This window comes from Ostrea edulis, chromosome 6, assembly GCF_947568905.1.
Source record: "Ostrea edulis chromosome 6, xbOstEdul1.1, whole genome shotgun sequence".
Taxonomy (NCBI): Eukaryota; Metazoa; Mollusca; class Bivalvia; order Ostreida; family Ostreidae; genus Ostrea; species Ostrea edulis.
The window spans coordinates 45,595,876-45,622,251 of NC_079169.1; the positions used below are offsets into that span (position 1 = coordinate 45,595,876).

General features: G+C 33.9%; 2 protein-coding genes across 4 annotated transcripts in view; one reads left to right on the forward strand and one right to left on the reverse strand.

Moving 5' to 3' along the window:
* The window catches only part of LOC125647202 (uncharacterized), a 69,115-nt gene that overhangs the window by 17,840 nt on the left and 24,899 nt on the right, over positions 1–26,376 (forward strand). The window contains 8 exon segments of the mRNA XM_056139786.1: positions 3,220–3,344; positions 9,829–9,889; positions 10,367–10,486; positions 11,232–11,313; positions 17,537–17,593; positions 21,835–21,928; positions 23,269–23,364; positions 25,160–25,258. Of these exon segments, the coding sequence (XP_055995761.1) occupies positions 3,220–3,344; positions 9,829–9,889; positions 10,367–10,486; positions 11,232–11,313; positions 17,537–17,593; positions 21,835–21,928; positions 23,269–23,364; positions 25,160–25,258 (734 nt within the window).
* On the reverse strand, positions 14,176–20,112 carry LOC125648237 (uncharacterized). 3 transcript variants are annotated; one of them, XR_008795816.1, is made up of 4 exons: positions 19,912–20,112; positions 18,599–18,722; positions 17,435–17,608; positions 14,176–17,156 (listed from the first exon to the last, which is right to left on the reverse strand). XR_008795816.1 is itself a non-coding variant. In XM_056139785.1 (3 exons), exons 1-3 carry the CDS (start codon positions 20,048–20,050, stop codon positions 17,914–17,916), a joined length of 348 nt encoding a protein of 115 aa, XP_055995760.1. In that variant the 5' UTR covers positions 20,051–20,087; the 3' UTR covers positions 17,882–17,913. The 3 variants fall into 3 exon arrangements, 1 of the variants encoding a protein (XP_055995760.1); XR_008795815.1 differs by having other exon boundaries at positions 18,568–18,722; positions 19,852–20,087; XM_056139785.1 differs by lacking the exons at positions 14,176–17,156; positions 17,435–17,608 and adding an exon at positions 17,882–17,967 and having other exon boundaries at positions 18,568–18,722; positions 19,912–20,087.

Below are 26,376 nucleotides of genomic sequence, written 5' to 3' on the forward strand. Positions count from 1 at the left end.
TTGAAAAGTACTATAAAACTGCAGTTTTTGTGGGGCACATACCCACTCATTATACTGTGATCATGCAGCTAGATAGATTAAAATTGAACTCCTAAAAAAAATTGTACAAAAGCCTATTTGAATCATGTAAAAATATCATAAATATAGTAAATGTAAAATAAGTGGATGGTCTTTCAACTTAGAAATTGGAATTTCAATCCCATGTTTTCAAATCGACTGCACTGAAAGATTCAATATGTTGTTGGGAGTCAGCACTAAGTTGCATTGTGACATCAATTGTTTTGACTGTAACAGATGAAAATCATGAATGCTGAGTGTATATTTCATTTCTTGCCATTGAATGTTCCGTGGTCTTTTCACAAGGAAGGGAGCATTACACAGAGCATGCATTAGCAGAAATTTGTGTAGATCTCTTGTTGCATGGAGATGTTTTTAGTTTACATGAGCTGAAATCTCAAGTGAGCTTTTCTGATCACCTTTCAGCGATTTTTTTCTACCCACTGGTACTGGTACCGGTACCCATTCAATTGGGAAAAATAGCATCAAAATCGAACAAATTGGGAATTTTCTACCAATGTATCGGCAAATGAATTCAACGAAAAGAAAAGAAAAAAGAGAACAAAACAAGAAGTAGTCATCCCTTTAAAAACTTTTTGACGGTAACATTTGCTGTTGTGGTACATAAGGAATCATCGTAGCCTCATTTTAGAATCATCGTAGCTCTACAAAACACGTGCACTGCCATATGATCTGTACTTTCAATTTAATACTGGAAGTGAACATTTTAGTTAACTTGTACAGACTAAGTAAATTACGATGTCAGCGATCTATTTTTCGGCAAGTAAATTGGGAATTTTTGTCTCAAAATTGGGAAAAATTAAAGTTCAAGTACGGTGATTTTCCTAAAACTTGAGTTTTATAAAGAAAAATGTCTGTCGTACACTTATGGATTAATTTCCATGGCAATTTTGATAAAAATCACTTGGCGTGAATTACACGGCGCTATCAAACTTTTACCTGAGCGATCGATAAATGTTTTGTGACGTGAGTTATCGCTCGTAGCTTATGACGTCATCTGAGACAACTTTCGACTGCATTGATAGGGTTTTATAGTGTTTACATAGAAAAGTCCATTATTTATGGTACAATGCGCTGCTTTGAACTGCAATGTGAAATCGGAACAGGGATTAAGTATATTTCTTTTCCCAAAAGATACTAAATTTCGAAGAATTTGGATACTGAAACTGAAAAGAGACACTGAGATTTGTGACAAGCCACTAGGATCAGTGAGTGACACTTTAATTAACGAGGATCAGGTTTCCATCATCCTGTTTGACTCCAAACAAAGTGCAAAGTGATGATTAACTGGACATCCTACAAAACAAGTGGAGGGATGTATTTTAATTATATAAAAAGTTCAACCCAAAAAGGGGGGATGCACGCAATCCACCCAGGGTTCTCTACATCCACCACTGAATGCTTTAATGCGACATTGTATTCAATGGGTTTGCGATTACACATAAAAATTAATGTCACCCATTACCTAGTTCGAATTGATTTTATTTCTTTTATTAAATGAAATATCTATCGAATATTGTCGTACTCATGCCATATTTATAAGGGACTCATCGTCATCATTTTATTTCTTCACTATATATATATTGAAAAAATAAAATATAGTAAAAATGGAAATGAATTTAATTTAAAAAACCCATTTTGATAAAACCTTATTTATTGCGAGGTCAGTCCAATTTCCAAAGCTTTTTTTTTTTCAAGTTCATTATGAAAACAAGTACAATTTTTTCCTTTTCCTAATATGCTACATTCCTAATGTGCTACATATATATCATGAATCATTAAGGCAAAATTTCACACCTCAAAATGCTACAATTCGTTAACTTTGTGCCGTAATATATCAATTTCGCATTTGACGTGTGTTGTAAAGAAATTACATGTACTAATAGGCCTAATTTACATTTTATGATATTGTATCTACATGTAGATGTTTTAAAAAAAAGGGGGGGGGGGGGTACAAATAACGTTGTGCACAATAAGTTTTTTTCTTTTGTTGTTCTTTTTTCAAAAAGGCATTTTTCAGTTAAATATATATCTAGCTAAACACATTATAATTTGAATCTGACCAATCTCATACAAATAAATCCCATAATAAAAAAAAAATACAAACGTGAGAGTCAATCTAGTTAAATACGCTCACAATCGCTACAATAGAGTATACGGCGAGTATCTATGAAGTCTGGTTTTGATTAGCCTCGATTGTGTAAAATACAAAGGTTATCTTTTGATAGAACATTTTTTTCCAATATTATTCCCAATTTTCTATGGACTGGCCCGGTAAATAATTTCTAAATGAGATTCCAATGAGGTATTTGTCGAACATATAAATGTATATATCATATAAATATTACTATCTGATGGTTTCGAAACGGGTGGAGGTACAAACATTATAAAGGTTGAATCCCTAAACTCAAGTGTATCTACGGTATTTCATCGTCACTATCCATGGTGTTGCTAAAACTGGCAATTTCTCACAGAAATTAAAACGATGATATACAGGCGTAAACTACAATTGTCTCAGATGATGTCATAAGAAAGGGTGACAATCCCTTCATTCGTTTCTATAAACAACGATTTTGGAATAGGTATTTTGCGCATTTACCTGGATTTAAGAAAAAAAATAAACACATCAATAAACTTTTCAAAACGGGTTTTAATGAATTATAAACTTTATTTTCAAATCTATTTTTATTACACTTGACCTTTAATGGATTTTGGCATTGGGAATGGTACCGTTTATCGGTACCAGTTATATAAGGAAAAAAATCGCTGCCTTTTGTTTTTCTGTCTGTCCTTAAACTATACTCAATCTTATCGTCTCTAGAACCACTTGGCCAACATGGCTGATTTCAGTCAAACTTGGCAAAATTATCCTTGGATAAAGGGGATAGTAAACAAGTTTGTTCAAATGAAGGGCCATGTCCCTTGCAAACAGGAGATAATTAAAAAAGAAGACAAAATTAATGTATTAGAATAAGATGTGATAAGTCTGACAAGAAGTATAAGTGGTATAGTTAATGCAAAAAAATTGTACAATATTAATAAATCTAAATTTATAAAGCGAGATATATTTGTTTTTGACAATGGATTGCAGAAGGAAAGCAAGATTAAAAGCATTTCATGCTTTCAACATTTTATTTACAGTTACTGAGAGAATACGGGAAAATGAGGCAATCAAGATGATTCGATTAAAAGAGGGATTTGTAAGAATTGCTGAGGCTTATGTAGAACTGGGGAAGAAATGTTCAACAGTATTTGGAGCTCAGAAGGCAAGTTATGAATCAATCTCAGTTGTCTGTTTAATGGCTAGTTGCGTATCTCAAAATCAGGTAAGAATGGCCCAGTGACTGATACGTGGATCACGTAAGCCAGGTTTAAATGCTGGCTAAGTTGGGTTAACCTGAGAAGGAATTTTGTTGCATGTTATAAAACGGAGTAAGGATTATCTAATTTGGACTTCCTCAAAGTAATATGTCAAGAGCTAGTAAGTTACCAAATTCCACAACTCCTGAAAAGTCAGTTTTACTTGAACTTAATTATTCTCGAAAGGATATCATTTAAAACAAACAGAATGATGGCAAAATGGCAATTTAGAAAAGTGCAAAATGGGAAAATATTGTAACAAAATTGAATTTAACATCAAGGTCCATTAATAAATCTGAGACCTACTGAAATAGCTGTCCAACTGTAATAACAATCTTGCAAGAGATACTTTTGATCAGTTCTTTAATGTTAACTACCTGTACATTTGTGTACCCCAAAGAAACCACCATACTCTGGTAGCTTAGTAATTACTCAGTGGTATTAAAGTTTATTTAAAGGAGACACTGAAGAGTTCTACAAAATACCATCACCAATCTCGCAATTAATCAATTGAAAGATACTTAAAACCAGTTCTTTGGTAAGCCAAAATTTTGTATTTTTAGCTCTTCTGAGCCGAAGGCTCAAAGAGCTAATGCTATGGCCATTTGTGCGGTGTGTGTAAACTTTTTAGAAAAAGGGCTATAACTCAAGAACCCCTTGGCCAATTTTTTTCAAATTTGTTACAGGGTATCATTGGCCCAAGGGCTTTCTTACATACTAAATAGAGGGATGTGACCCTTTAACAAGGGGAGATAATCAGGAAAATACAAACAAAAGTAGTGGTTGCTAAAAAATCTTCTCAAGAACCACTGGGCAGATTATCACCAAACTTACACATAAGGATGAGGATATGTTGTAGATTAAAAATTGTTCAAGGGATTACCCTGGGGCAAAGGGCGTGGTCTCAAGGTCACTTCAAAGTTGACCTAAATTTATATTTCCTTAAATCTTTGATATTTTAGTCATTATAAGGACTAGGATCATCAAATTTTGACAGTTGATGCATCTTAGGACCTTGTGTCAAGTTGTCTCAAAAGTAGGTCACGGTGACCTACTTTTTGAATTTTGCAGGTATTTATTTTAAAATTAATTTTGATGCATATCTTGGACACTTTGAAGCCTATGATCATCAAAACTTGTCAGTTGGTGGATCATGGGACCTTGAAATGCGTCAGCTGAAAAATAGGTCACCGTGACCTACTTTCTGAATTTTATGGGTTATCATTTATAGATATATTTTAAGTTATTTCAAATACCGAGAGGTTTAGAATCATCAAATCTTGTAAGTTGATGCATCTTGAGGCCTTGAAACATATTTATAAAAAAGTAGGTCACAGTGACCTACTTTTTGAATTTTGCAGATATTCAAATTTCACATTTTCAATTTTAGATGCATATTTTGGGCACTGTAAAACCTAGGATCATCAAACTTTGTCAGTTGATGCGTCTTCAGTCTTCGGTTTGTGTCGACCAAAAAGTAGGTCACCGTGACCTACTTTTGGTATTTGACAGCAAAATTACTATATTTCAGACACTATTTGACCTACAATCATCAAACTTTGTCAGTTGATGCATCTTGAGTCTTCGGAGTGTATCGACCAAAAAGTAGGTCACTGTGATCTACTTTTGGCATTTGACAGTTATATTTATATATTTCAGATACTATTTGACCTACAGTCATCAAACTTTGTCAGTTGATGGGTCTTGCATGTTCGAAGGGTTTCGACCAAAAACTTGACCTACTTTTGGAATTGGACGGCTATATTTATATATTTCAGATACTATTTGACCTACAGTCATCAAATTTTGTCAGTTGTTGGGTCTTGCATGTTCGAAGGGTTTCGACCAAAAAGTAGGTCAATTTGACCTACTTTTGGAATTGGATGGCTATATTTATATATTTCAGATACTATTTGATCTACAGTCATCAAACTTTGTCAGTTGATGCGTCTTGCATGTTCAAAGGGTGTCGACCAAAAAGTAGGTCACCTTGACCTACTTTTGGAATTGGACGGCTATATTTATATAATTCAGATACCTATTTGACCTACAGTCATCAAACTTTGTCAGTTGTTGGGTCTTGCATGTTTGAAGGGTGTTGACGAAAAAGTAGGTCACCTTGACCTACTTTTGGAATTTGACGGCTATATTTATATATTTCAGATACTATTTGACCTACAGTCATCAAACTTTGTCAGTTGATGGGTCTTGCATGTTCGGAGTTCGCTGACCAAAAAGTAGGTCACCATGACCTACGATTGGAATTTGACAGCTATATTTCAATATTCAGATACTAATTGGCTTAAAATCATCAAACTTTGTCAGTTGATATTTCTTGGGTTCTCAAAATGTGTAAACCAAAAAGTAGGTCACATTGACCTACTTTTTTTGAATTCTTAGGATTTAACTAAAAATTTAGAATACTAAGAGGCTAAGAATAGAAATGGTGGGGTTATACAATTTATCAGAAAAGCGATTCTAGGCCCTTGGGCCTCTTGTTAAAATATGAAATAATATATTTAAGTTTTTTTTTTTACAGTTTGTTCATTTCTTATGAGTGTATCTACATCAAAACAATCCAAAATATCCATAAATTCTGGCATTATTCAAGGTGAACAATGTAAAATCCGATTTAAACCACCTCTACCCTAGCTTCAGAATTTACAGTATATACACGTATGAGCCAACGAGTATGTGTCAACGAGTGAAACTGGATTTATTAAACCTTGGATTAATGATCCAAGGTTTAAATCCAAGATACGCAAGCGACCATGTATATTATATACAGAAGAATATTGCAATATGTCTGTATTGAGAAGTACATGTATGTCATCCTGGATAAATAAAGGATTTATTATTATACACACACACACACACACACACACACACACACACCCGCAACAAGTTTGGGGGGGGGGGGAGTTTACTGGAATCGGGTTGTCCGTCTGTGGATGCAATGGTTTCCGGGCTCTAAAGCATTATCCTTTCCACCTACCATCACCATATCATATAAATGGACTACCCATGGGATGAAGATGTTCCCTATCGATTTTGGGTCAAAAGGTCAAAGGCACTGGACATTGAAGTAGCAATATGGTTTCCGGGCTCTAAAGCGTTATCCTTTCCACCTACCGTCACCATATCATACATATGGACTGCCCATGGGATGAAGATGTTCCCTATCGATTTTGGGGTCAAAAGGTCAAAGGTCACGCGCACTGGACATCGAAGTAGCAATATGGTTTCCGGGCTCTAAAGCGTTATCCTTTCCACCTACAGTCACCATATCATACATATGGACTACCCATGGGATGAAGATGTTCCCTGTCGATTTTGGGGTCAAAAGGTCAAAGGTCACGTGCACTGGACATCAAAGTAGCAATATGGTTTCCATTTAAATTCTTTAACGGCTTTTTTCATCGCATGGAGATGCTGTGTTCCTGGATACCTTTTGGATCATAATACTGAAGTTTTACCTATTACCAACACCCTTTGGGAGATTGGGGTAAGCGGGGGGTATTCTTAGTGAGCATTGCTCACAGTACCTCTTATCTTTATAATTTACGCCTTGCTAAAACCTTCCCTTAACAAAATTACCGTCCGGATTAACGGTACAATTTTCAATGCATTGTAACATTTTGTAGTAAAAAGTGACCATCTGGATCCGGAACGCGAATTTCCGGATTAATGATGCAAAATAATGTATAAAAATTCCGTTCCCTAGAAAAATCGTCCGGATTAATGGCGTCCGGATTACCGAGGCTCCACTGCATATGATTGAATAATTCCTAGCTCTCTAATTGGCTGAGATCCAATAATGTAGAAATCATACTACGTTATGTTTACCTGCACGTGACCTTCCAGGTGAACATAAGGAATTATTTTTTCCACATAGGACCAAAAATAGGTCGTTGAAACTTACAATTAAAGCATAAGAACAATCTTGAAGGGTTTTTTAATCATATAATAAAACAATTATTGCTGTTTTTGAGGTCAATACGATGATTTAGACACCTGAGGAGTACAATATTCACCGAGCCCGCAAGCTCGGTCCGTCTACGCGCCAAAAAACTCGGTCGTCATATTTTCCTATACAAAGTCTATAACCTTTTTATTATATACTTTCAATTTCATTTAGAAACTAACAATTTATTTTTTACAATTTCTTTATTGGTTTAACCGAGTAAAAGATGAAAAACACGAAAAATTTGAAAATTAACGACGTGGTAATTTGCTTGTGTATTGATTGTGACGTAATGTTTGCGAGCCGGAATATTTCCGGGCATATATCATGTGATATATGCCCGCAAACTTTTAAAGAAAAAAGAAGAGATGAAATTGAAAGTATATAATAATTGTATATTATTTCCCAAGGACTTTTCTAATTATTTATGGTTTTCTGGACTTTTGTTGGCTATGTTTGTAGATAATGAGCTGATTGCAGCATGTCTCTATATATTGATGACATACAGATCAAGTGTCATATCAATGAACAATTTTACAAAAGTTATTGCCCTTGGACTTTGAAAATTTCTGATTATTTACAGTTTCTTTTTGGCTGTTATTGTAGATAATGAGCTGAATCTTGAAATGTCTAATCATATATTGATGACTTACAGAGCAAATTTGAGTTTCATGTTGATCGACCATGATTATATAATTTATTCAGAATGATCCTTTCTGCATTCGAAGAGTGTCAAAGTAATTAAGGTCCATCTCACAATTCCATGCTTATAGAAACAAATGGACAGTGTTTCACAAACACATCTTGCTTTGTTAAAATAAAAGCAATGTTGTCAAAGTTTGAGTTATATATTTTTGTATATCTACCTTGGATTATATGCAGTGCTCCCACTGGACCAGAATTCCCTTTCGCCACTTTTTCGGGGAGTGGCGCGGCACAAATAATCACATGCTTTACAATTATTTCCATCATATTATTTTATTCATTACACTTATTTTAGCATTTTGAATCAGTTACATTACTTAATCATATCCAGCTACCATACCTAAACATTTCTTTCTGAAATAATAAGAAGTTGATTTGTTTGATAAATTCTATTATGGAAATCAAAATTCAGATAATAAATCATATAAATATAAATTTCATGATGCTACACCCCTCAGTGAAAACATTGTGTACATTGCCATTGGCCGAAATGCAGATGTCACAAAACATCAAGCCCAATTTTGAGTCGTATCTCAACCATTCCCTATTAAATTTCCGTTTTTGTATGGAAGATTTTGCAATTTGGACAGAATCAGATGTTTGAGCAGGTGGGGTTGACTGTAAAGCCAAACATAGATATTTTTTTAAAATTTTAGACTGACTAGGTTCAGAAGCTACAAGTTTAGTGTCAAAATAGAATGGAGTGCATAGTCTTATGAGATTAGGATTTTTATACTGTTGCGCACCGAACTTCAAAGAAAATTATTTATTAAAATTGCTATGTCCATATCAATGGTGACCGACCGCATTGTTTATGAAATATTCGAACTAAAATCAAACACATTAAAATCAAGATCTTGTTATCAACAAGTTTGGCCGCAAAACAAACAATTGATGTATTCATATATACATTATACACAATAATACGGCCAATTTAATTACCGGTCGGTTCTCTGGTTAAGAATTGACATTAATGTGGAGATGATAACACGATAATGAATAAGACTTTAAATGTTAAACAATTGACCACAGCAGGGTAAACAGCTGTCTGATGTACTTTATTACATAATCACCCACTTTTTTGCAGCCATAAATTACCTGAGGCTGTGACCAGCTCTGTGTGCACTGGAGCGACGCGAGATTTCTGGTCGCACGCGTTGACTGAATAAACAGATTTTGACTGCATAAACAAACAGGCGATAATGTGTCACTGACAAAGGATTAAAAATACAATTTATTGCAAAAAGGGATTTTCGCCACTTTCAATTTTTTTTCGCCATTTTTGAAAAAAATTCGCCATTGGCGAAAATGGCGAAGCCCAGCTCGAGCACTGTTTATATGTGTATAATATTGTTTATATGTGTATAATATTGTTTATATGTGTATAATATTGATTATATATGTATAATATTGATTATATGTGTATAATATTGTTAAATATTGTTTATATGTGTATAATATTGTTTATATGTGTATAATACTGTTTATATGTGTATAATATTGTTTATATGTGTATAATATTGTTTATATGTGTATAATACTGTTTATATGTGTATAATATTGTTTATATGTGTATAATACTGTTTATATGTGTATAATATTGTTTATATGTGTATAATATTGTTTATATGTGTATAATATTGTTTATTTTTGTCCAGGATTGTTTCCTTGTAGTTTTACCACATTGCAATTTATGTTAATAGAACAAGGTTTTGTTGTAGAATGTTGCCATGGAGATACCTGATGTCCATGGTAAAGAGCTGGAGGAAGTCAAGTATACAGGTCTGCAGTGTTATTCACAGATACATGATATACTCGAGTCAGATACATGATATACTCGAGTCAGATACATGATATACCCGAGTCAGATACATTATATACTCGAGTCAGATACATGATACACTCGAGTCAGATACATTATACACTCAAGTCAGATACATTATACACTTGTTGAGTCAGATACATTATACACTCGAGTCAGATACATTATACACTCGAGTCAGATACATTATATACTCGAGTCAGATACATTATATACTCGAGTCAGATACATTATACACTTGTTGAGTCAGATACATTATACACTCGAGTCAAATTGTATACTTGTTGAGTCAGATACATTATATACTTGTTGAGTCAGATACATTATATACTTGTTGAGTCAGATACACTTCTTCAAGACTTACAGGTTTTTTATGCAGACTCTTTTATAAACAGTAAAACTTAGCTTCAGAACTCAGCAGTGTTATTTGTTCACAGGATCCAGCAAAACACAGAACTATCTATATAAAGCAAAGGAAAAATTGCAGAAGTACAGAAGAGAGTCATTCAGACTCAACCCACCCCCTCCTTTTCCAACATATTGCTGCAAGATACCAGGTAAGAGCTTTTTGCCCCTTTATTTGAAAATTATTGTTATATGGAGGGTACATAGTTTGTCCGGCTAACTCCTCCCACAATTTTCAAGTGAGGACCATCTTGTTTTACAGAGTATTTGTATGGATATTGAAGATGTGCATGTGGCAAGAATTTTGATTTCTTTCAATTTTTGAGAAAATTACAGGTTGTTGAACTTAGTCTGTTTTGAGAAAATATTGCAAAGAGTATACATGATTTGTTCAGTGAACTCCTCCCCCAGTTTTCAAGTGAGAACCTCCTTATTTTACAGAGTATTTATGTAGGTAATCAGATTTCCTTCAATTTTTGAGAAAAGTATTGGTTATTGAACTTACGCAGTTTTCAGGAGCTATTACATAGAGAGTACATGATTTGTCTGATTTTCCTTCCACAGTTTTCAAGTAAGGACCTTCTTATTCACAGAGTATTTGTATGGGTATGGAAGATGTGCATGTGGCAAGGATTTTTATTTTCTTCAATTTTTAAGGAAAATTACAAGTTGTTGAACTTAGTCCATTTTTAGGAAATATTCATATTATGCAAAGAAAGTATGTCACAGCCTGATGATGGCCTATACTACCAGAAGCAAGGTTATACAAATTATGGCTTAAGAAAAACACCCTATGCAAGCATTTTCACGGGCGTATTATGTACCGTTTACGGTACTCTTGTTGTATTGAGATGTGAGGTTTCTATAATGCATTTATGCAGTATTTTGTTGTTAAAGACAAGGAAACAGATGATCCACCCCCCTATTCCCCAGTAAAACAGCAAACCCCTTCCATGGATGACAAATCAACTTGCACTGAGTCCATACCACAGGTGAATCCATCAGCCCCAGTACCCTACACAATGTATCCTGTGTTACCCAGCAAGGAGAGTCTGGACCAAGCCCTAAGTGCTGTCAAGTTCTACTGAAATCGGATCACACTGTCACATGGAGCTAGTATTCCACTTTAAAATGTTAGAATTCCTGGAGTCTTTTTTTATTTGGACAGGGTTTAGAAAAACAGTCTTTGTGATTAATTTTTGTGTGATTTATCTGGGTGTTTTTGTATCTATTTATTTTTATACTTTACTAAGTGAACTTTTTTTGGAAAGTTTGATACAGTTATACCTTTTTGAGCTTTCAATTCTACTTTTATGAGGCAATATGTTTTTTTTTTTTATAGATGATTCTTCATTGTGCAAATACATGTTTTTTATACATTTTTATGCCCCTGAAATCAGTGATTCAGAGGCATATAGTTTTTGGTCTGTCTGTTTGTCCACAAAAACTTTAAACCTTGGCTACAACTTTTGATGGTTAGTACTAGGGCTGGTACCAATTAATCTTTGACTACATGACCTTCACCTTGGAGTTTGATCTACTTTTGACAAACTTTAACCATAGCCATAATTTCTTAATGCTTAGTGATAGGGCTTTCATATTTCACATGTTTATTCCTTGTGACAAGACCTTTCTTTTGGTACTAGAATTATTTTTGCTTCAAAATGGGGGCATCAGTGTTTCACAAACACATCTTGTTTGTTTTTGTTGTTTTTTTTTTCTTTGCTCTTTTTTTTTTGTTTTTTTTTTTGTATTAAACGGTTATTTGCATCAGTTGTATAAACCCAGCATGTAGTACACACTAGTACAGACACCCTCTTTATCTGTCTTTTACAGACACATTGTTGTTTTACATGGTTTCCTTTAGTCTGGTGTTGTACATCATACACTTTGTATACATGTGTATTTTCTTAGTTATTCTGTGCCTGGAGTACAGTTATCTGGAGCCATTGTCCTGGTAGTGTTGATAATACTTGTTTTATGTTGTAATGAAAGAAACATTACCCACTATTTATATAGCAGGGAAAACATAATCACATATCATTTCTGAATGATACATTTGCATCACAGTTTAATGTTTTCATAAAAAAAAAAGATTTGAAAATTTGGTGGAAAATCTGTCTACAAATTTAACGCACATTAAAAAAATAACTGTCTTCGACACCCACTAGACCCCTGTCGGGTTTTCATTGGATTGGTATGCTGAATACAATTAGGATTCAGCTAGCTCACCACCTACACATTGAAAGTTGGGTATACTGCACATCCAGTATGGTTGGAAATATATTTTGGGTTTGAAACCTAGAGCTGTTGTACTTTTTGGTGTATTTAAAATTATAAGGTTTAATATCCATTCAATAATTTATACATAATAATATACATAAAAGTATTCTAAATTACAATGTAATTAGATAGATTTTTCCAAATCACATTGAAATATTAATATTGTTTTCAAATCTGATATGTTTTAAAGTATGTAATGGGTTACATTTTTCACAGTGCAGCACAAGTTATTTCCCCCTGAATACAGGGGGTGCACAGAATGTTGCGGTCCTCAAGTCATAGAGTCATTATAAAGAATAGATAGGGAATTTACTATTTCTGGTTGTAATTAAGTGCCAAATTAAGGAATTTTTCTAGAAATGAAGTAAATGACAAATGATATAACTAAAATAATATTAGTCATTGATTATATTTCTTTGTCTTCTCTGGCAGTATAGCATTATGATACATGTAACAAAGTATGTAAACATTAGCCCCCCCCCCCCCCATTTTCTTTCCATCAATGTACTTTTTCCTTTGTTATTATTACATGCATGCAAAGTTGGTTATTTCTATGAGTAAAAAGTTTGCTGCCCCCTTTTAAATAGTAGTAGTGAATTGTAAATTAATTTGTTTTTTGCTTGTCCAGAATTTTCAGACAATTGTGAAGTCAACTTCTTCATCAGCTGAACACATCCCCCCCCCCCCCCCCCTTCCCCTTTAAAAAAGAAAGCTGATACATGTACGTACATGCCTGATTATATTTATATTATCTCTACATGCCTGATTATATTTATATTATCTCATGTTTTTATCATGCTTGTATTTCCAGGTGTCTATTGATTTTTTCACAGATTATTTCCGATATTCTGAGTATAAATTGATTATCCCTTGAATGGCTAACAGCACTTCCCAATCCCTTCAATTTGATGAATTTTTCATTTTAGAAAGTGTTATCCATAAAATCCAAGAAACTTAACCTTGTTTTCTATTAGAAGTATGATACAACTGGTTAAAGCTCAGCATAATAAATATTTTGGTACCACAAGTTTTACTGCACGTATACCCTATTTGTTAATACTATTTTATCTGAAGCTTTGGACCGCATCGATAAGTGCACCCCCAACTTCCGGTGTAAGCATAGTAATTGAAAATGTAAGCCATTTTACCTGTATGTACATTTGTTTTATGTTTATGTGTAGATGTAATATGCATGTAATAGTATGTATATTGTTCTCTTTTAGTATGGATCTTGGATTAAGACACATAGGTGCTTTTATATGTTTAATGTCTTTTGTTACTGTCAGCTGAAGTTATGAACAAATTTCGAGCTCTTATTTCCCAACATTTTTCATCTGCAATGCAATAGATGATTTTAATTTCAAATCGTTCTACCAAAGTCTGTTATAGTCCTCAGATAAAGGTATGTCTAAAATTGTTTTTAAACATCTAATCAGATTGAATAAATTCAGATTCTATAAGATATTTCTCTCAACTTTTTAATTGCAGTATAAAGGGTTATATAGTCCTCAAAAAACCTGGTTAGAGGCTCAAGTAATTCACAAAAAGAATTGAAATATTCTCTGGTGTCATTTTTTAATATACTTTACATTACAATACAAGCATGTGCAATATGTATATCTTACGTATACAGTTGTACAATGTCTCTAATTGTAGATTTCATTAACGTGAAAACATTCATAAGTTTAATATCATTCGAGGCTCTGAGCACAATTTCATGTCTTCATGAAATATTTCATTAAAAACAGTTACACATACAGTGTATATGTGGAATAACACCAGTCGTTGAGTCCACCTTAATAAGAAATTAGAAGGATATGGATATTGAACTCCTACATTTTACAAGTTATAGTTATTGTAAATTTATTTTGGCGTATCTTGATTTATTTGGACAAAGGGCTGTTACGAGTGCAAAGCACGAGTCTCTTCCCTTCGTCCAAATAAAACAAGATACATCGAAATAGATATTCAATAACTTACTTGTATCATGACCAATTAGAAATATAATATCTGTCATGTGACCTGTGGCTATTGCATGATTTTTTAAAATTATCCTAATGAAAAGGTAAGTTTTTGTCAGGTGATCATCGCTTGGGCATTTTCCTCTTCCTGCCATGCATGTTCATCGCACACTAATCACCCGATAGTTGGTGAGGATGGTTGTGCTTAATGTGTCTGATCAGAGCACCTCAACTACAGTGAACATTGGCGATTTGGGTGTACAGTTTTTGTTCAATGATTTTCTCACAAGCATGTGATGATCTCCCATTTCGTGAAATTAAACTGGGAGATGATAAAATGGATATCGACACTAGATCTCGTGAATTCTGATTTGAACTTCACCATGTGTTAAAATTGTCAGGTGGTGTTCAATAATTTATTTACACAGCACAGTTTTAAAAAAAAATATGCAAATGATGGTTCCGCCCACTGGTGTATCTCCAGTTATTGTACACTTTTTATAATAGGAAAAATGCCACAACCATGATACAATGTTATACTTGCTTATTATACATGCTTGTATATAGTTATATATAAATTATGGTTTCCATATCAGACCTTGTACTAGTATACATGTATGGCTCTTGGGCTGATATTGATGTCTCGAGTACTCCTCTGTCAACGTCCCCATGCTTCTCATATAATATAATACAATATCAAATATATATATATATATACATGTATAGGTAAAAGTGAAATAGGAAAATAAATATACTTGTATATATGATAAGAATTAAATATATATTATGATAGCATAGCATTACAGTATCACCATGGAAACTCTAGCTAGCTGGAGTAGAGTCTTGTATAATGTGTATATATATTCTCTACTGTATATATATGTGTATTATTGTCTATTCATTTCCAACTGAGTGACATTGCATATTCAACGTTTCAGAAATTGACTTTGTTATATCATACCCCTCACCTTTTTAGAGCTGTGTAATGAAATGTCCGACAATCAAGACGTTTTCACTGAAAATGGTCACTAGCGACTGGGTTCAATATTATTAATATTATACTCAGTTAGATTGGCTGATTAATCAATGAAAAACCAGGAAGAATTCTTTTGGCACACTAAAACTGATGTCTCGATATCCCCTTTCATTTTCCATAGTTTTTCAAATATTTTTTAAGGATCATCTTTAAAGTAGAAAATTACGAGTTATGGTACATACCAGTTACCTACAGGTATATGTATATTTGCTTCATGGTAGTGTTGTGAACACATGATGGTAAATGGAACTTACGACTTGACAGTTTCAGAGGCCTAACCGTTACATTAGCCTCAGTGGATTGATAGTTAAATGCAGACAACAGTGACCCATTTTGGGGGGGGTGGGGGTGAAATTCAGGTTTGTCAAATACTAGTAGTACGTGGCTGAGATAGGAACATTTAACCTAGTCAGGGGTTATGAATACTGACGACACATGGGCACTGAGGTGTACTCCAATATCAAGATTGTTGGAGCTGAACTAAATGATACAGAACACTGTAAAGAATACTATACGTATATATGCTTATTTCATTTTAAAGGTAATCGAAAATGACGTGCAGCATACTGTCTTATCATGATATATCAAAATATTAAAGGACTATGTCTAAAGACAAAAAAGTTATAGTCCAAACAATAAAAAAAGTTCTATTATATGATCTTCACATAAAAGGTCAAGGGTAATCAAAAATGGCACGCGACACAGTAATTATCATTGTATACCAAATATCAAAGGCCTACGTCAAAAGACAAAAAAAGTTATATCTGGACAAATTGCCCAAAAATTATATTTGACCTTTACCTCAAAGGTCATCAAAAATGGTACGCGACACTGTCTTATTATGGTATACATGTACCAAATATCAAAGGCCTATGTCAAAAGACAAAAAAGTTATGGCCCGGGAAGACTGAGAAGCAGAAGAATTCGCACCAAAACAATATGTCCCCTTCTGGGAAGGGGAGACATAAATTATTAAGATTCACTACGTTGTGTTAGCATGAATGGCAATTTCTAAAGGAGATCTGTCTTGGCATTACTGAATTTACATATTTTCATTGCAGTAAAGCAGCACACAGCCAACAAATATAGATGGGGAAATTAATGTATATGTATAACAAAACATGTTATTGTTATTGGAGATTGCTTTTCAATATCTAGATCCAGTAATGGGATCAGGAACTAGTTGGTTCTCATGTTCAACGAAACACATATTGCCCTTGAACCCAGTCAGCAAATGGTATGCATCGCTAAAATATATTGATGGGAAATGCAATCCAATTTTCAATATGACAGATGTGCTTCAGAATGTTCAACATAATTATAACATTCACAAAAGTAGATGTAATCCTTTTTTGTGACCCGTCTTGGGACATAGATGTACCAGGAGAGAACTGTTGCCAGAAGCCACCTATCTAAGGTCAAGGTCGGAGTCACCCACAAGATGACAGTGAAGGTGATTAAGCCAGGGTGAGGAAAACTCTCCCATAAGTTGGCAAGGTGGGAAGGAAGAGGTGACTGGATATTGTCCTTCAGGTTAAAGATCTGTAAGTAAAATACCTGTCCAGTATATGTGTGACTAAACCAATGTGTGCATAAAAAGTACATAAACATTGTAGAACTTCAATTTACTGTTCATGCATAATCACAGCAAGGAATATTGAAATGCAATAAAGTTTCACAATTTTCATATAGTAACTAATTTAAAATCACATTCACCATTGCAATTTACCCAAAAATTGCACCCTGCCATTAATTCTTTACATCTTAAAATTCTTGATTCAATAAAATATATTTCAAAGCGTCTGTACATTAATACATACCTGTTTGATATGTGGGATGTGTCTTTGTGTAATGTAAACCACATTTTCCAATATTAGGATTCCCCAGGCAAACGCATAGAAGAGTCTGAAGAAGAGGAGCAGCAAAGGAGAGGAAGAAATGTCCCAGGACCAGATTGTTACCGAGGGAATGTGATGCCAGTATGTAACTAACGCCTGTAAATAGACCAATCTTAAAGCACTGTTGATCAAGGCACTTTTCTCTGACTGTCACAGTTTTGACAATTTATTTACTCAGACGTCCAAACAATTTTAGTTTTTGCTATATTACTCTCATTTGATTTTAAAAGCATGATTAAAACCACCCCCCTCCTCCTTACACTCTGATTAAACCCCCCCCCCCTCCTCCTTACACTCTGATGAGTGTAAGGAGAAGGGGGGGGGGAGGTAATCAGACTGTCTATTATAATGGGGGGGGGGGGGGGGGGGGGGGGGAGGAATGCTGTCAGGGGCAATAACTCCTATGCTGGTATTTCTTGTACTGCATGTCCATTGTACAATGATTTCATCAATATCTATAATTAATTTATACATATTTATGAGTTAGCAGATTTTTTACACTGTTGACATCATTTCAACAAGTTTTTATCTATTTTTATTATTCTCAATAACGATTAACATATACTTCTGTTTTTGTATGTCTGACATCTTTAAAAATGTGGTAACATACACATTTTCTTTGGTTATTAATTAAATGTAACTATATTGAGTGGAAATTAATACAGTTTTTCCACTTTCAACCATTAAAATTGATAAGTCACACGAGGGTGGAGCTACCTTTAAGCATCTCAATATGTACTTACAATGTATATTATGACTTTCAGTCCATTGCATAAAGAAAGAATTCAGTTACTGACGTTTAAGTATTATCCAATTAAAATGCAGTGCATGTGCTTGTGCGTGCTGGTGATCATGAGTAATTATGACCACAGATCGGTAGAGAATCCTAAAATAATTATATCTACAACTTAAATTTCAACATATTTCATTGAAAACTAACATTTTTATAGACAAATACTTGTCAATGATTTAAATAGACGTTAAAAGATACATGTCCATACATATTCAATGAAAAATGATGAAACCTGGAGTATATGATAAGATATTGTACTAACAAGGAGGGTCAGTGATGAAATGATGACATACACTGGTCCAGACACTGGCATCAGATCCACCTTATTCTTGTATCTCGTATAACTCATCAGTCTGTGCAGACCAACAAAAAGCAACAGTAAACCAAGATCATAGAAAATATCCTCCAAGAGAGACTCTGAAAATAATCAAAAGAAATATCTGATGCATGAAGCAATCACATTATTTGGTAGATACAGTATAAATCTTTGTACATCAAGTACATGTAATCATGCTTCATCAACATGATGCTCTATAATTTGGAAATACATGTTCAGTATTTCATGTCCCCAAGATCAAACATCCGATTAAATTTAACCTTGGTCATAACTGTATACACAACACAGAATAGAAACTTCATATTTGGTCAAGTGAAAGAACAATGTCAGACCTGAGATTAAAGCCAGATAAAGGTTTGCCTGTACTGGGAATCAAGCTTGGGGACTCATGTTTGATTGAATGAACATTGAACTGTAGTTCCAGAGGTACCAGGTTCAATTCCCAACAGAGGCAACTGTCATTCTTCCTAGCATTGACATTTATCAGACACATTGATATTTGGGTACTCCCCCAGGGACCTTAATTTAATATCTCTCTCCCTTGCATGCATGGGGGGAAAGCAGTATTATATACATGGTCTTTCTACTAGCTCTGGCTATTCAGGGTTAGCCCTTTAGATGGATTGGTAGAGCACTATAGTCTATATTCCTGAGGTTCCCCAACAGAGACAAAGATCATCTCTGTTACACTTATGGCAAAACTCAATTGGATCAAGATCAAATATCATGACCTGACCATATTTGGGGACACTCCTGTCAATTTCCTGCATATTAAACACTTTCTGCTACCTAATTATAATAGCTATATTTTCTCATTTTATATTGAGCATTTCTGTATTTAGTGGCTCATTTCAGCACCTTTTATGAAGTATGATTTCACCATCAAAAGAGTGATACAAGCTCTCAATTATTTTATATGAATTTTTTGTGATTTTTTCTGGTAGGATAAATTTTACAGGTTGGAAACACTTCCCCTACAGCGAGATATTCTCACGAAAATGCGATTATCCTTCTTTAGTGAGAGTAAATACATCCTGTACAACTAATAAAAACACCCGTGGAGTACATCTCTTCATGTTTCACGTGAAAAAATGAAATAAAAAATAATATTAGATAAATTTCCAAAAAAACTGAAGCGAGAGGCATTGTTCAATAACATTAGAATGTATTTCAAAGAATGAGAGAGGTTCTTGTTTGTGAAGAACTTACAGACTTAAGACAGCAGTTACTGAGTTAGAAGATGGAGGTGACAAACGGACTAGTGCCTACCTGGCCATGATATTGTATCGTTGCTCGACAGTCTGTAAAAATACCATTCATCCCACATTAAAAACTTAATTAATTCAATAGTGCATTTCGCCACTGCTAATAACGATGCCATGTTGAGTATCCTTGTGATTACATCCATTTTTCTTTTCCAGATGTTTACGAAAATTTTCTACTTTCACTTTTTAAATGTAAAAAAAAACCCTGATGAAAACAGAAAATTTCTTTCCGGATATGCACAGGTTTTATAAAACAAAATCATTGACCGAAAGAGACTTCACAATGTATCAATACTAAAGAAATGATGATATACAAATATATGATTAAAAAACACACACACAACAAGAACAGATGATGTGAGAGAGAAAATCGTACTTCATTCTGACCGACTGACGTTCTAAATATTTTTTGAGGATCTACTTTCAATTTCACTTTATGTCAAGTGTCCAAAGTTCGCAAAATGTCTACAAAACTACCAAGAAATCTCAGGAAATTAGTTGCAACACAGTTTAGTCCAAAGTTTAGAGATGTAGTTGCTATTGCTGAAGATCCTATGCCACAGCCCAGAGAGGGCGAGGTTTTAATCAGAAACAGGTAAATATTATAAATTCATCCATCTTCAGTCAGTTCAGAGTAGCACACAACATGAAGTTTGAAAAATTAATAGGTAGGTTGCCTTAATTGGAAATTATTTTTTTTTTCTCTCAGTTTTATTTCTTAGATTATACGTTATTTTGCATGACTATGTAACAGGAAGGGAGAAAATGCAACGGACCAGACCGGGATTCGAACTCGGGGCCCCTAGTCAGATGCTCTACCAACTGAACTATCTGGCTAACGGCGATCGAACTCGGCTGACCGCTATAACTACAATCTCCATTTAAGTTGCTGGCATTAGATACTAATTATAATTAAAAGCATAAGGGCTGACATTAATGCAGCTTTTAAAATGAAAAAGAATACTTAACGAGGAGTGAGCATGCGCCCTGTTATGCTTATTAATGTAAATTTAATTATGAATTGCAAGACTTCAGTGTCAACTTCAAAATAATCTTTTGAACAATGTTTTTAAAAACATTCAGGATAGGGGATTGATATATGATATAAGGTTGGTTGGATTAGTGCAAACACAGCAGTTTTTAATTTAGGTCTTATATATAAATACTGTAAAGTGGTCATTTACGCTGGGGGTTAAGTATGCGTTTTTCCACGTCCAACATCACGCATGGGGGGGGGGGGGGGGGGGGGGGGGGATAAGTGATAGCTGAATATAATACATATAATATCAAATATTTATAACTATACACATGGAGAACTTTACATGATTATCACGTGACTTCGTGATTAGTATAAATTTCCCCCACGCGTAAATAACTACTTTTACAGTACTGTATATCAATATATGTTGCGATCCTCTTAGAGTATTGTGTACGTTGATTATCTTTCTCAATCTCTGTAATATATTAACCAACATAGTGTAAACCAGCACTACTTTTAGTAGTTCATATAATATCTGTTTTATGACAACTGCAAAAAATTCTTCGCTACAGTTGCCATCTGGGTCCTCTTTCTCTCTGGCCATATATGCCAACAAGATTTAAAAGTATACTACATATATGCCAACAAGATTTAGAAGTAGACTACATATATGCCAACAAGATTTAGAAGTATACTACATATAGTGAGAATTTTAGTTTTGGCTAATTGTAATTGTTCACCTTGAATTCATTTGTTTGTTTGTTTTGTCTTATTTGTAGGTGTGCATGACAATGTGTTTGCCAAATAATATATATATGTTTCAAAATATTACACCATGACCATAGCTTTAAAACATTGTTGAAATGACAGGCAATAGCAGATTAAATTTTGGGAGTGATCCATAGATGAAAGCAATTGGATATATAAATTGTACCGTTTATTTTGTAGGTATGTCGGGATTAATGCCTCAGACATCAATGTAACAGCAGGGAGATATGGCCATCAGTCGAAAATCAAACCTCCATTTGAAATTGGTTTTGAGGTAATTGAGGCAGCTTTCCTGAAATATTAGAATAGGCAACTTTAACTTCTAGCTGTGATAGGAATGTATACAAGCACCTGTACCAAGCTGCTGTAAAGTTATTATCTATTACTGTATATTAAATGCTAGTTAAAGGTTACAGTATCGTTTCTGTATCATTAAATTGCTGCAATGAAGGACAAGATTCCAGAGAACTGATTTCATACCCCCCAGTAATGGTGTTGGAGACAGTCAGTCTAAGGTGTCTCAAGGGGCTCACTTTCAAGAAATTATGAAATAACATGATTCAATTTAGTATGCCATAATGGATGAGCATGTGTATACATGGTGCACTCAACAGTACATGAATTAGATGCTGCATCTATAAACTTACATTTTCTGGATGAGGAACCAGGACCTGGTATAGTTTTGTCAAGCAAGACTGAAGTTCTACTGATTCATACTTATGTGTGTATCACTATGATGCATTTGCAGATTCTCTCAACCATTTAATTGAATCAGATGCTGCATATGATTTAATGAGAAAGTTTAGTTTTCGCGACAGGTTGTCGCGATCATTCCTCACTAACTTAGCTATTTTGAGATTCAAACAAATGTGGATGCTGCATTCAACTAGATGGGGGCACGCAAAAATTCATTATCTCCATTTACAAAATTTATTTTCAGGATGCTGCAATCTTGCCTATGTTTTCAGGATGATTGATCACCTGTTTTAGTTGGCTCCTTGTACTAATCTTGCACACTGATGTTCTTCCATAGATATTAACCCTCCTGCTGAAAACACTCATTTTTAAAACTACTGGTAGTCATAATACAGGGATTTATCGAGATTATTTTTACTACCAGTAAAAGGTACCTTTCTCCTTTGGCAACAAATAGATAAAAAATCCCCTTCATTTGAAGAAACTTCACAAAATTGTACAGTATGAGAATTTTCAACAAAAATCATTTTATATATATTCTAAGTCATTTTCTATAATTGCCAGACTTACAATATAGATAAAATGAGTAATCAATCAATTTATATGGCTGTTATAATCTGTGGATATTATATTCCATGGATGTCCCCCACCCCCATCCCCTGGAAGCTCGTGATTGCATTCTCGAAAATTCCCCTTCAATATAAAATGGGTAGTAACATCTAAATGCTGGATAAAACCCTATAATATTATATTGATGAATCAGCTGAAGTTGTCAATTATAGTTACAAGATCACAGACTTGGCTACATGTAATGATTATGTTTTCTCATCCTTGATTGATTGAGAGAGAGAGAGAGAGAGAGAGAGAGAGAGAGAGAGAGATTTTCAACCTCAAAATGAATTATTACATTCTTTGCAGGGGCTGGGAGAGGTGGTGCAGACTAGCAGTAATTCACCCCTGTCTGTTGGGCAGGCTGTTATGTATTTCAATCATGGTGCCTTCAGTGACTTTAAGGTTTAGTTCTACAATAATTATATTTGTGTTTATTTCTTGAAATTATAGTACTGTACATCATTAAGAGGTTTCACTGATCAGGTAAATACTCTTACTGTCTCCAAACTCTTTTGATTCTTTTGGCAAAGTGTATTAGATTAATTTTCCCTAAAATCAATAAGCGATTTTGACTTGCCATTCAAACAACAAGGTTCAATAATTCTATAATATATGGTCTTCATTTAAACCTGCATAAAGATAAATTGAAGAAAATAAAAGGATTAACAACTTGCAGTCATGAAATATGAATATTCTAAAAATATATTTCTCCTCAAAAAGTTATTTCTATTTCGGAATGATGATGTCATAAAGTTAGTGATTTTACAGTCTTACATTTATGGAGCGCCAAATTAACATAAACTCAAATAATTGAAGATATCTTCAATTATTTGAAGATATCATCAATTCAATTATTGCTCTCTTTAATTGAATTAATGCGCACATTAAATCAATTATTGCTGTCATCAAATGAATTAATGCACACTTCAATTCAATTATTGCTCTCATCAATTGAATTAATGTGCGCATCAATTGAATTAATGAGAGCAATAACAGATTTTATGCACGCATTAATTCAATTATTGCTCTCTTCAATTCAATTGATGAGAGCATCAATTTCGTAGAAATATTGCTCGCAATAATTAATTTAGAGCTCGGTATAAATAATTTGATGATCTCTTTAATTCAATTGAAGATATCTTTAATTATTTACAATGCTTTTGTATAAGGAGTTCATTCGCACATCAATTCTTTTAAAGAGAGCAACAATTCAATTAAAGAGATCATTAATTCAATTGTGGATATGTTGAATTGAAGATATCTTTAATTATATAGTTGCTCTCTCTGAAAGAATTATTGCTCTCTTCAAATTAATTTAAAGATATCATTAATTCAATTGAAGAGAGCAATAATTGAATTAATGCGCGCATTTTAAATCAATTGTTGCTCTCATCAAATGAAATAATGCGCGCATCAATTCAATTATTGCTCTCATCAATTGATTTAATGCGCACATTATATCAATTATTGCTCTCTTCAATTGAATTGTAGCGCGCATCAATTCAGTTGTTGATATCATTAATTCATTTGAAGAGATCATTAATTCAATTAAAGCACGCATCAATTCAGCTGAAGAATTAATGATATCATCAATTCAATTAATGTGCGCAATAATTCAGAATTGAAGATATCATTAATTATTTGAAGAGATCTTTAATTAAATTGTTGCGTGCATCAAATGAATTGATGATATCTTCAAATAAATGAAGATATCTTCAATTATTTGAATTTATGTTAATTTGGCACTCCATATACATTGTATTACCTTAAGTTTGTCGAAAAAATGTATGTTTAGGTCGGAGTGTCAGCATGGGATCATACTGGCCACATGCACTGTCAAAAACTATATGCTTGAATTTGCAATTTTAAGTTGTGAAAATGATTATATCATACTTTGAGTCAATCTCATCATGGTCCACATATGCATTTATGTGCCCATTAACTCTCTGAAGACAAACAGCTTAAGATAGAAAAATGCATTAATTTTGACTATTTGGAGAAAAAATGGCTAGAAATTCACATGTTTGTATTCTTATGCACTATGAATTTCATTTCTAAACTGAAATAAATAAATTTGTATACAAATATTGACAATAAATTTTGAAATGCAAAATGTTATATTAGGCCCACATAATAATTACTGGACCTAATTCTGTGTTGTTGAGTTGTAAATTGAATTCTAATATTGTCTTTGCAGGTATTAAAGGCAAAGCGAGTGTTTCCTATACCCTCGCCGATGCCTCAGTTTCTGCCATTTTTAGTCAGTGGTCTCACTGCTTCAATAGCCTTGGACAAGGTATAAATATCTAGCAGTTTTATGAGTACAGAGCCAGTTTAGTACTTGTATGTAGAGTGTAAACCATGGGCAACTTGTTACTGCTAATCGTGTGATAGTGAGTATGGTGGGTTTTAGCTACAGGAATTACACCATATTAATTCCAATTTGCATTTCATTTTTATCTTCAAACAAGGTTGGACAGCTGTAAGGTTTAGAATATGTTCATATTTGCAACTTTTAACTTGTTTACTCTCAATAATTATATTAGCTCACAGCTATAAGTTCAAGTGTCAGAGCTTTTTTGATCCTGTTGTCTGGTATAATCCATCTGTAAACTTTACACATTTTCGACTTCTCCAGAACCACATGGTCAATTTCAACTAAACTTGCCATAAAGCATTCTTTGGTAAAGGGTAAGCATAGCAAAATTTGTTTAAATGAAGTGTCACACCCTTTTTAAAGGGGAAATAATTTAGAAATAGTGCAAGTATGTTGGCAAACCCATTTGACCAGAAAAATGAAACATGTAAAAACTTTCTTAATCAGTAGAGATTCAAAATTGTTCAAACCATGACCCCCAGAGCTACGGTGGGGCTACAATAGGGGATCAAAGTTTTTCATGGGGATATATAGTAAATTTAAGTCTTTTAAAAGATTTTCTTCTTTTGAACAGGTAGGCCTTAGATTGTCATGTTTATAGACAAGCATCTCCAGGTAGTGCAGATTCAAAGTTGTTGAAATCATTGGTCCCAGAATAGGATGGGACCACAGGGGATTAAATAAAGTTTTATATGGGTGTAATATACATGTAGTATTATTTTGGGGGGAAACCTTGAGAACAGCGGGAACATAGTTAGTCATATGCAAGCATCCTAAAGTAGTACAGATTCAATTTTGATCAAATCATGGCCATGAATAGGCATGGTTAGTCATATCAATATGTAGCCATTCTCGGTTAAATGTAGATTTCCTTCAAATCATGACCTGGGTATAGGATGGGGCCTCAATAGCGGATCAAAGTTTTGCATTGACAATTTTCTTATTAAGGACCACTGATTAGATATACATGTATTAATATACATGCAGATTCATATTTGCCTTAGGGTTGGCTTGAATAGGGTCTGGGAATCAAAGTT

Bases quoted from the DNA above. Each gene is read 5' to 3' on its own strand.
- LOC125648237 (XM_056139785.1), bottom strand. From the start codon at position 20,050: ATGGATGTAATCACAAGGATACTCAACATGGCATCGTTATTAGCAGTG. The intron at 18,723-19,911 runs GTAGGCACTAGT...GATTATTTTCAG, and splicing joins CGATACAATATCATGGCCAG to AGTCTCTCTTGGAGGATATT. The intron at 17,968-18,567 runs GTTAGTACAATA...AATTAATTATAG, and splicing joins TTTCATCACTGACCCTCCTT to ATATTGATGAAATCATTGTA.